Source organism: Branchiostoma floridae, chromosome 12 (genome assembly GCF_000003815.2).
Source record: "Branchiostoma floridae strain S238N-H82 chromosome 12, Bfl_VNyyK, whole genome shotgun sequence".
NCBI lineage: Eukaryota > Metazoa > Chordata > Leptocardii > Amphioxiformes > Branchiostomatidae > Branchiostoma > Branchiostoma floridae.
In genome coordinates, this window is record NC_049990.1 from 7337784 (window position 1) to 7349502 (window position 11719).

General features: G+C 42.1%; 3 protein-coding genes across 3 annotated transcripts in view; 2 read left to right on the forward strand and 1 right to left on the reverse strand.

Moving 5' to 3' along the window:
• LOC118427740 (ileal sodium/bile acid cotransporter-like) overlaps nucleotides 1-4060 on the reverse strand; it is a 10171-nt gene extending 6111 nt beyond the window's left edge. Inside the window, exon 1 of the mRNA XM_035837661.1 lies at nucleotides 3016-4060. Coding sequence (XP_035693554.1) covers nucleotides 3016-3351 — 336 coding nt within the window. The 5' untranslated portion in view covers nucleotides 3352-4060. The remainder of the gene's footprint in view (nucleotides 1-3015) is intronic.
• LOC118427738 lies at nucleotides 1398-2990 on the forward strand (the record flags this gene model as incomplete). The annotated part of the gene is given in 1 exon segment (XM_035837660.1): nucleotides 1398-2990. A coding segment is annotated over 1 exon segment (1350 nt). The 3' UTR covers nucleotides 2753-2990.
• Nucleotides 4061-6428: 2368 nt separating the features above from the next.
• The window catches only part of LOC118427517 (solute carrier family 10 member 6-like), an 8339-nt gene continuing 3048 nt past the window's right edge, over nucleotides 6429-11719 (forward strand). Inside the window, exons 1-2 of the mRNA XM_035837354.1 lie at nucleotides 6429-7042; nucleotides 7560-7663. Of these exons, the coding sequence (XP_035693247.1) occupies nucleotides 6743-7042; nucleotides 7560-7663 (404 nt within the window). The 5' untranslated portion in view covers nucleotides 6429-6742. The remainder of the gene's footprint in view (nucleotides 7043-7559; nucleotides 7664-11719) is intronic.

The following is an 11719-nucleotide window of genomic DNA, read 5'->3' on the forward strand; positions in this document are numbered from 1 at the left end:
AAATCTCTGAAAAATCGTCCACAATAATCGTAAGAAAAAGAAAAAGAAAAAGGCTAGCAAACCATGGTTCACCTCCTCATGCGCTTCTCTTAGACGTAAAGTTAACCAATTGGCCACTCTCCTATCCAAATACCCATGGAAACTTGACATTCGACATTCTTATTTTTCTAACCTCAAATTATACAAAAAGAAAATTAAGACAGAAAAAAGGCACTTTAAGGAAAAACAATGGCAAAATCTTAGCAAACTTAGTAAAGTAGATCCCAAAAAATTTTGGCGGGAAATGAAATTACAAAGACAGGAATGTAGCAATAGAGAGGAAGTAGATAATGCCATTAGCCCCAAAGATTGGAGAAACCACTTTGAAAACCTAAATAACTTAGCGGGAAGTAGTCAGTCAGATATTAAATTCCACCAATACATAGCCCAAGAGAGACCTGATATCTGTCAGACAACAAACAATCAGATGACAACAGAAGAGCACACAGACAGCATAATTAGTAGCCTTGAAAAGTTAACACCAAACCCAATAGATCTCGAAATTACAGACGGCGAAATACTAGAGAGTTTACGAAATCTTAAAGGCAACAAAGCTTGTGGTTCAGACTCAATCATAAATGAAATGTTAAAATATGGAGATACCAAACTCATATTACCCTTGAAAAAACTCTTTAACACTGTTCTTCATTCCGGCAATTTTCCACATCAATGGAGTCGAAGCATCTTGGTTCCAATTCATAAAGGCGGTACTTCATCCAACCCGTCTAATTATAGAGGAATAGCCATATCCAGTTGTGTCGGTAAATTATTCACATTTATATTAAGCAGACGTTTTCAACACTTCCTAGAGAATGACAACTTACTATCCCCTTTTCAGTCTGGCTTTCGTAAAAACTTCCGCACCAGTGACAACATATTTGTACTCAAAACGCTAATTGACAAGCAGACATCTGAACCCGGTGGTAAACTGTACGCCTGCTTTGTTGACTTCAAGAAAGCGTTTGATTCTGTTTGGAGAAATGGGCTATTTTATAAAATCTTATCTTCTGGTATAGGGGGGAATTTCTTTAAAATCATCCAATCCATGTATTATAACGTAGAATACTGCGTCAAAACGCCAAATGGACTCTCAGATTTCTTTCAGTCGACATGTGGTGTGCGCCAAGGATGTAATTTAAGTCCGCTCTTGTTCAACCTTTATATAAACGATCTCCCAGCCACTTTAATGTCACCTTTATGTGATCCCGTCGTCCTAAAAGACACCCCCATAAGTAGTCTTTTATGGGCAGACGACCTTGTACTGTTGTCAAAGTCAGAAACAGGCCTCAAAGAATGTCTCAAAAGATTAGATGACTTTTGCTCTCTTTGGAAACTATCAATTAACAGAGATAAGACTAAAATCATGATTTTCTCAAAACATGGCAGGACAAGTAAGCAAAAGCAATCAACTTTCCGAACACAAGGGCACACAATAGACATCACTAAATTTTATACTTACTTAGGCATAGATATCACCCCATCAGGGTCATTCTCACGGGCTACTAAACAGCTGCGACTAAAAGCTCTCAGGGCCTCCTTTAAACTCAAATCTTTACTAGCATCAAACCATAACCCATCAATTTCCCTTGCCCTTGATCTGTTCCATAGTTTAGTCAAACCTATATTACTTTACTGTGCTGAGGTACTAGGGACAAACATCCAATGTAGAGACTTGATCTTTAATGGAGTACAGGAATATCCTGCTGAAAATATACGGGAAGGAATTTATAACATCCTTTCTCCGATATTAGGTTCAAATATACAACTCCTAAAGGTTACACGATTAGGAAAGAAGAACGATGTGACATCGCCTCGTCCTGTTCTAGTCCGGTTTAAGAGATATAGTGACAAATTAAATATTCTATATCAATCGGAATTACTATCGAATCAAAATATTTTATTGACACATCCCAAATTCTCATATGAAGTGTCTGATCTAGAGCATGTTCTTCTCAATTACTGTAAAATCCTACTTCAAGTTCCCAGAAGTTCCGTTAATGCCGCCGTAAGGGGTGAACTCGGAACATTTCCATTATACATTGAAGCCCAATCTCAACTTATTAAATATTGGCTTAGACTACAAAACCTTCCAAACGATAGAATAGTTAAAAAAGCTTACGATTTTGCTGTTGAACAAGAACAGGACTGGGCCGTACATGTACAAGACATATTGTGCAGACACGGTTTCCAAAATGTTTGGTTAAACCCTGCAGTTGACGCCAAACATTTTGGAAACGTGTTCAAGGAACGTCTGAAAGACACGTTTGTTTCTGGCTGGAGGCAAGAGATAAGAAATTATAGCAAATTGCAAACCTATTCTAAATTCAAGACCAACTTCACTCTCGAAAAGTACCTTTCATCAATTCAAAATAAATCATTTGTTGCTAACATAACAAAATTGCGAATTAGTGCACATTGTTTGGAGATAGAAAAAGGTCGATATAATAATATACCAGCCACTCAGAGACGCTGTCCTACTTGCAATCATGGTATCGAAGACGAACTACACTTTCTATTATTATGTCCCACATATACTGAGGAAAGGCAGAAGCTTATGGACGTTATCAACAAGACTACAAACATAACATTACCTAAGACAAGTTCAGAAACTTTCAATTTACTCATGTCATGTCCTGATGCAATTTCCTTGTACATAGGCCAATACATATCTACTGCTTTTCAAAAAAGGAATCGTATTGACACAAACACTTGATGTTAACTCTGTATCGTGTACCACTATGTTCTAGTAATACCTGTTTCCCATGAATTAATCCGCTCAGCTAAAGTAGCATAGCGACTAGTCATTTGTTACATAGAACCCTCTTACCATTGTTATGTATAAGCAACCACGTAGATATTAGTTTTGATGTTCTGTACATGTATTACACCCGAACTTGCCATACATTGTACCCGTACAATTGTTGCGCAATAAAGATCATTCATTCATTCATACTACTAGTACTTTGTGTTACTCACCTGAAAGGCAAGGCACAACAAGAACGCCACTAGCGGCATGATGACGAACTGCGACATGACTCCCACCCCTATCCCGTACGGCCTCTTGATATACTTCAGCATGGCCTGCAAATCCAGAGTGCACCCCATGGCAACTAGGATCAGACAGACGGTAAACGTGACCACCACGTCCATCACTATGCCGGGGATCCCGCCATTTTCCTCTGGAAGCGAGGCTGTGTTGTTACCGGTAGTGTTCGTAGCCCAAGCCCGACTGTCTGTAAATACTGGAGGCAGAGAGAACGCTGTAGAACTTCCCGGTGCTTCGTCCGCAGCCGTCTTGGTAAAAGATTCCATAGTGGCCGTGTTCTTGTCTGCTAGGATGTCCCTATTATGTGTTTATTTCAACTTCTAAAAGGCGTCGCCCGGAGTATACTGGTGGCAATAGCAGACGCGAAGTATCAACAGTGAAATGCTGAAGCTAAATGCCGCCAACGTTTTGACCCGTAAGTCTAACTTGACTGACAACTCTCAGCTATCAAATGCTCAGTGGGAAAACACCACTAAACTGAACAACCCATATAGAAGCCCGCGACCAATCAACCTCTCCTTTCAGCAGTGATACGTAGTTCTCGAGCTCAGCCCTCAGTCCGACTTGTCTGCACAGGGAAAGTCTTTCACTAGTACACGGGAACACAACAGGAATCAAAGGCACACCACCCACAGAAGCCCCTGTAGTTGTACAGTTTAGTCCTGCCTCAGCGTTTGACCCTATGACGACTGACTTTTCCCTCACTCTGACGGTTCAGTGAGCACAGCCACAGACCTGTAATGGCCTCAACAGACTCACGCAGAATGTGCAAACCAGTCCTTGAGAATTTAAATGACCCGTCTTTCTTCATGCGTTTCTTCTGCCCAAGGCCTCACAACTGGAAACCCGTTTGAGAAACGTGATTCGCTGAGTTTTGACACAGCCTGACCCCTTTGTATTGTCCCTGGCAAGCCTTCCGGCGGTTGCACACAGTCCCGCACCTTCTGACTCTTTTGTGTTTATGCTATGGATGACTTAAGAGCATGTACGCATGCGGTGTTACGTATCACAAGAAGACCTTGATACGTACAACGCAACATTCATACCTTCCGAGCAGAGGTTAGGACCAGGCTTGTCTTAAACGTTACTTTTGGGGAGCTTCGCTATTTTGTCAGGTTTTCTTCTTGTCCACCAGCCAAAGCCTGATGAAGTAGAAAACTTAAGCCTGACCAAAAAGCAACAACTAAAACCCTAACCTCTGCTTAGAGGAAGAGGGAAAAGACGCGTACGAGCGGTCACTGGCCTCTATGAGAGTACTCCAAGCAGATGTTTGGCGCAATGTTAACGCGTGTTTTTGAGTGGTTTCATATACGTCTTTTAGTGGACCTAGAATAGTACTGGTTATTTCGAGATGAAATAGACTTCCAAAGACCTTTATTTCAACTCGTCTGTTTAATCATGGTCTACCTCACTCAGGGCCGTGCGCCTGTTTAGCTGTTTTCATTAACTTTTCGTTATAAAATTTTCTTTCGGATTTCGGACACATATAGGAAAGTACGTCGATGGAGTTTAGACATTCAGGTAATAAGATACCCCAAATAGCAATTACTCAAGCAATTGGTTAAGATTTTGGAATAGTATTCATGCAAGAAGACAATGTTTAGTAAACGCTATGTACAACGAACCTTAAGTGGAAAGATTATAGTCAAACAGCTCTCTGTTTCAGTTGTTGGCGTGTATTTTAGCCTGTGTGTGTTTTACACAATCTCCCAATGTCGGTGACTGATTGTGATTCCTCCCCTAGGGGTCGGCTAGCGTGTATTCAATGCCATACAAAAGTTCTGCCCTGTCAGCAGCCATGTAGTTGATAATCTGGCTCACTTTGACTTTGACGTTATTCAGATGGCAACAGAGACAATACAACGTGGACACTTGGCAGCTAACCAAACCCAGAAGGTCGGCACGGTTCCTCAAATGGACACAAAGCAGGGTTTGTTGAGAGACAGCCTCTACAGAAAGTTTCGTCACTGGACTCTTTTTCCTGCTTATCCACTTTTTTACCTCAGTAAAATAGAGGTATTGTTTACTGTGTGTGTGTGTGTCTGTCTGTCTGTGTTTCTACATTTACCCAGAATGTTTTCGGTGCCATTTGTCTGTCTGTGACAGACATTCAAACTGATGCACAGTCAAATATGAATGCCGAAAAAAAGAGTTCTGGTGCCGAGCTTAGGCATAGGTCACAATTGCCATCCCGGGGCCCGACCGGGTAGCTTTCAAGAGGGAAAAGAATGATATAAAGGACATCAAAATACACGAAATGTCAACATAAGATTCTTGGGAATTACATGCGTATATTTCTAGGTATACATTTTAATTTTTCATTTCTTTAAGCATCCCGGCCGGGCCCCGGTTTTGAAATGTGACCTAAGCCTTAGCAAGGATTCCTCAGGCCGAATACCCTGAAAGCAACTGTCAATGCCAAACTGCGTGACCTCTATACAGACTTTCCTCGTCTGCATCAAGATTATGCCTGGTGATGAATACAAAGTCAGGACTGATAAGAGAAGACTTGTGTGTAAATTGTTTAGTGTTGATTGTGTTGGTAAAATGTAGGTGGGCGTTGGTGTTCAGACAAATGTTTAAGGGCCAAAAAGTAACGACACTACATTATACAGACGGTACAGACAATACTTATGTAGACGAAACAGTTCTCCGTGCGTGTCACAACCAAACGTATCCACCGGACAACGTTAACGTCATGGTGGTCTAGAATCTAAATGTTCTGGGTTTGAATCCATAGCAGGTCATTTGGAAAGGAAGTTTACGGCAAAAATTACGAGTCGGATGAAAAGAACTTCCCAGCTTCGGCTACGGCTTCGAATTCAAGACAGAGTTCCCGTGTTCGAGGAGAGCCATATCAATGGTCAAATTCGAGCACATTGAAGATAGATCCCACGCACCACACTTTTCGGAAAGAGTAGAATCCAACCCGGTGTAACTGTATTCAAACCTAAGTGCCCGGTCCTATGCAGTTCGTACTTACTGTCCAATTGGCGTGTTACACCTACTAATCAAGGCTGTTTTCCGAAACAAACACATATTAACTGGCTCTACCCTGATGAAAGTAGCAGAACAATTAGTGCGCCTGTAATACTTTGGGCTGTATAACTAATTCGAAGAAACTGTACCTGGTTGGTACTTGGTAGAGAATGTAAGGTAGTTTTTTTGTCTATTTGTCTATATAATCTAGACGTCGTTACCTATTATGATTATACCTAACGTTATAGCTACATTACAGTAACTCAGATCAGTATACACAGTCAGTAACTGTGTATACCTAGTGTAATGAAGACCTGTTCAACTGGTCCAACCCCAGTATTAGCATATGTCAGACAACTCTTCGCGACCTATCATTACCTCAGCTGTAAGCGAACGTTGCTGTGGTGGGTTCTATGGCTCTAGTTTGAGTCAAGGTTGTGACCCTAAAACACCGCTAGCGACTTAAAGCAACAGTGATGGGCAACAGAACGTGATTGTGACGTCATGTGGATTAACAGTTGCGCAACAACGAGGTGTTTCATACAGCAGGTGGCTCCTGTTTCGTCCGAAGGCAACCGGAAGAAGAGAACTCAGGTCTTGTTGAAGGCAGCTTTATTTTGACAGCCGGCGTTTTTTCATTACTAAGATTCTCTTAGTCTGTAGACTGTATTCAACCAGATGGCATCTTTGAACCAGTCTCTATCCAGTATGGCTGCAGAATCGACAGATTCGCCGTTGTCTAACTTGACTCAGAATTCCAGCGGTGTGGCGACGACGGCGAGCTCGCCAGGGTTGGACATGGCCATGAACGTGGTGTTCGGTACCCTGGCCGCCCTGATCCTGGTCGCCATGGGCTGTGCTGTCGACATTGACGTGATGATTCAACACGTCAAACGGCCGTACGGGATAGGAGTCGGCGTCATGTCGCAGTTCGGGGTCATGCCGCTAGTGGCGTTCTTGTTGTGTCTGGCCTTTAAGGTGAGTCCTTTTGTTAGTTTGTTGTAATCTCCAGGTAGATCTTGCTGTGGCATAAGATGTATCATAAGCTTGAGAAGGAGTTTAGCCAGCAGAGGAGTTTCATTCGCCATAGCACGGACTGCTGACGTGTACTGTACTTTATGCGCAAAGGAGAGAAATGTCATCTTCGATTGTACACAAGACATGTTCCTAATGTCAGCAGGACGGAAAAAATCACATTTCTTATGCAATTAGATAAATCATATATACTTGATTTCAGCTGTCCGTATATCTACAATATTTGAGAAGTTTAACTAGCATGTGTCGGTCTCTGTAAATGTAGCAAGATATGAGCACCACTTTTCTTATATCAAAACTGTGCCTTACCGCTACGACATGTAGAGCGTACATTTACAATAAAAAGTATTTAGTTCATTCATTAAGGGAAGAAGGGAAATGTAGGATCACCAGGATTACCGACAAGGACTATGTCATTGAGAAATTCACAAAAATTCACATTCCTACTTGTGCCCCGTAGCTGGACCCAGCCCATGCCATGTCAGTGTTAGTGGTGGGGTGCTGTCCAGGCGGGAGTGTGTCTAACGTCCTGGCCTACCTCGTGGATGGAGATATGAGCCTAAGGTATGCTTCTGTAGTTTTACGTCGATGAAGGTGATAAAGCCAGGTGATAAGATGAGCCAAATAACAGTTACTCAATCAACTGGATATGGTTTTGAATAGTATCAAATTAACTGGATATTATTTTGGAGGGAGAGGGAGATATAAAGAGATCATGAAGTCAAAGTTTTGTAATTTTGTAACATAACGTTATATACACAATGAAATGCAAAAGTAATGTGACAAAACATTTACATATTGTTACAGATTTCATTTCCGTTGACTTTTTTGGTGAGAGCTTGCTCCCTAAGAATATTTTGACGCTGGGGGCGTTTTATCCCCGTGATTTTTTATGCAAGGTCACTTGAACAAAGTCTTCATCGTAGAAACCTTCTATAATCTTTAGTAAACGTTTCGATGGCCATCTGTTACCTTCAATAAAACAAAATGACGATTTTGTAGACTCTGTTGAACTGACCTACCAACCTGATGAAACTATTCACTGCTTTTTCTTACCACATTCTCACCATGTTGTGCGCAGGCGCGGAGGCGAGCAGCAGCGACTTACGAGAGCTCTGAGAATTTTCCTGAATTTCACCGTATTTTGTGCTAGTTACTATTATTAATCCCTGTCAGTTTATAGTATAGGCAGTACTCGAACATATCGGGAACCTGTAACACCGGTAATAGTAAAATTTTCGGTATCTAAATCAAATTCCGGACAGGTTTGAAACAATAGCTTATAGAGTGGGAGGGCTGTATACCGCGGTAAGTACACCGAGGGAAGGGCCGGGGAATCCATTTATATACTTATTTCGTTGTATGTTGATATCTGGGACTGCTTATGATTGCACAGTTTACTAAGTTAGTAACTCGGATCACTTATACATTTTGTACTGATATATTTCTTTCGACTTGTAACGGCTAAATCTTGTGGAATTTGCAAGAGTCTGAACATCGTGTCCCGCCGGATTTGCATGTGAATTACGGACAGAGTGGGAGGGCGCGCAAGCCGTTTTTGACTTGAACTCACTTTGATAGCTCATTTGGCGTTTTGAATTACATATATTTGGTTAACCACTTATATTTTTTGTACTGATATATCTGCTCCACCTTGTAATTTGAGAACTCGTGTGGATTTTGTAAGAGTTACATCGTGTCCCGCCTGATTTGCATCTGAATTGAGTACAGGATGGGAGGGCACGCAAACTGTTTTTGATCTGAACTCACGATTTTGATTTACTATCTTGGGTCGAATCGTCGGACAACTTTGTCTTTTTGTGTATTAATTGTTTGTAATTTGCTGTTGGACAGCAGGCACCATCGGACGGTGTGGCGAGATTGTTGGACAATCCTGAGTATTGTATTCGCTGTTGGACAGCGGGCACCGTCGGACGGTGTGGCGAAACTGTTGGACAATCCTGAGTATTGTATTCGCTGTTGGACAGCGGGCACCGTCGGACGGTGTGGCGAGATTGTTGGACAATCCTGAGTATTGTATTCGCTGTTGGACAGCGGGCACCGTCGGACGGTGTGGCCAGACTGTTGGACAATTCTGAGTATTGTATTCGCTGTTGGGCAGCGGGCACCGTCGGACGGTGTGGAGATTGTTGGACAACCTCGAATAGTCGCTGTCGACAAAATGGAATTCCACTGCACATGTATACTTCTGGCCCTTTGCCTGTTGCTCAGCAAAGCCGAACCAGGATCACAGCCAAACACTAAACGTGAGATAAATGAAGGAAATGTCACATGTACTTTCAGATCTGACTGTACTTCTAACTGGGCCACGTTTGCCTTCATGATTAAGCACAGTGGGGTGAATGGGACTTATTTCAGCCGCAACAAATTGCTGATGCACAACGATAGTACAAAGTTGTCAATGATTCTAATACTGCTTTTAAGTGGAGATGTTGAGGTGAACCCAGGGCCTAGACCACCGAAGTTTCCCTGTGGGAGCTGTAACAAGGCTGTGCAGAATGCTCAAGCTGTCATTTGTTGTGATGACTGTAATAGATGGTATCACAAAGACTGCATTGGGATATGCTCGGAAGTATACACTGTATTAGAAACCCACAAATCATACTCATGGATATGCTGTGACTGCGGCGTACCAAACTTTGCATCAGACATGTTCGACATCACTGACGACAGCTTCCATTCAGTAAATTCATTTGATACGTTGAACTCCAGCACAAGTTTGCCAGGTGACACCCCGACGGCCACATCCACTCCACTTAGATCAAAACAAGGCAAAACTCACACTAGAGGTAATGGCCACAAAAAGAACAAGGCTAAACTCCTGCTGGTAAACTGCCAGAGTGTTCGAAACAAAACTGCTGAATTGGCAACTGTCATTGACACTTATAAGCCGGACATAATAGCGGGCACAGAATCATGGCTCAATGAAAACATATCAAGCAGTGAAATATTCCCTGACAACTACATAGTGCACCGTAAAGACAGACAAACTGGCCCAGGAGGTGGTGTTTTTCAGGCAAACAGGGATGATCTGATTGTCACCCACAGACCAGATCTGGACACAGACTGTGAGATAATCTGGACACAAACCCAACTTGCAGGAAAGAAACCGCTTATGATTGGTACATACTACAGACCTCCGTCGGACCAGGGCAATAGTCTGGGTGAGCTTGACAACTCTATAAATAAAGTGGGAACTAAGATAAACTCCAACAATGTGATCATTCTTGGAGATTTCAATACCCCCGGTATAAATTGGGATGTCAGCACAACAGATAATGCTCAGAACTATACAGGACAGGCACAGAAACTACTGCACTTAGTGGATAACCATGGGCTATTCCAAACAGTTCAGGAACCAACCAGAAATGGTAATCTCTTGGACCTAGTCTTAGTTAACAACCCAAACATAATTGAAAAGACCGCAGTAGTTCCGGGAATAAGTGACCATGACATGGTTCTAGTGGACGTGAACTTGGCACCCAAACAGAACAAAAAACCAAAAAGGAAAGTGTATATTCGCACGAAATCTGACGAGCCGGCTATCAAGAATGACCTTGAGGACTATGCAACAAACTTTAACATGAGAATAAAAGACATGTCAGTGACACAGAAATGGGATGACTTCAAAGGCAAAATGAAGCACACAATGAACAAACATATTCCTAGTAAAATGACATCAAGCAGATACAACCTGCCCTGGTTTAACAGCAACTTAAGAAGGCACTGTAGGAAGAAACAGCGTCTTTACAATAAAGCTAAGAGAACAGGACAAGAGGAAGACTGGAACAAATACAAGAAAGTAAAAAAAGGAGTTCAGAAAAGCATAAGAGCAGCACACTCAAAGTACGTGGCAAACATACTGGGAGAAGCTATAACTGACAAACCTAAAACATTCTGGTCATACATAAAAGGCCTGAGGAGAGACCTTGTTGGGGTAGCCACTCTAAAGGTGGGGAGCACCATTATTAGTGACAGTGAGAAAAAAGCAGAGGCACTCAGTTCACAGTTTAAAAGTGTATTCACAGAAGAAGACACCACAGACATGCCATCTCTTGGGCACCCCTGCACCCCTCCTATGGAACAAATAGAAATTTCTATTTATGGTGTAGAGAAAATGCTGCAAGGCCTTAATCCATCCAAAGCATCCGGGCCAGACCAAATACCTCCTTGGTTCCTAAAAATGACAGCCATTGAAATCGCACCTGTTTTAACTAACATTTTCCAACAATCGCTTGACACAGGAGAGATTCCTAAAGACTGGAGAGATGCAAATGTATGCGCCATTTTCAAAAAGGGAGATAGAGCGGTCCCCAGTAACTACAGACCAGTTTCACTTACCTGTATTTCCTGTAAACTACTTGAACACATTATCCATAGCCATATAATGAAACACTTAGAAGGCCACAATGTACTAACGGACTACCAGCATGGTTTCAGAGCAAAGCGATCCACAGAAACACAGCTTATTTTAACAGTACACGACATAGCTGGGGCACTAAACAACAAAAGACAAGTGGATCTAGCAATTCTTGATTTTACTAAAGCCTTTGACAAAGTCCCACATAGCAGACTGATATCAAAACTAGAGCATTATGG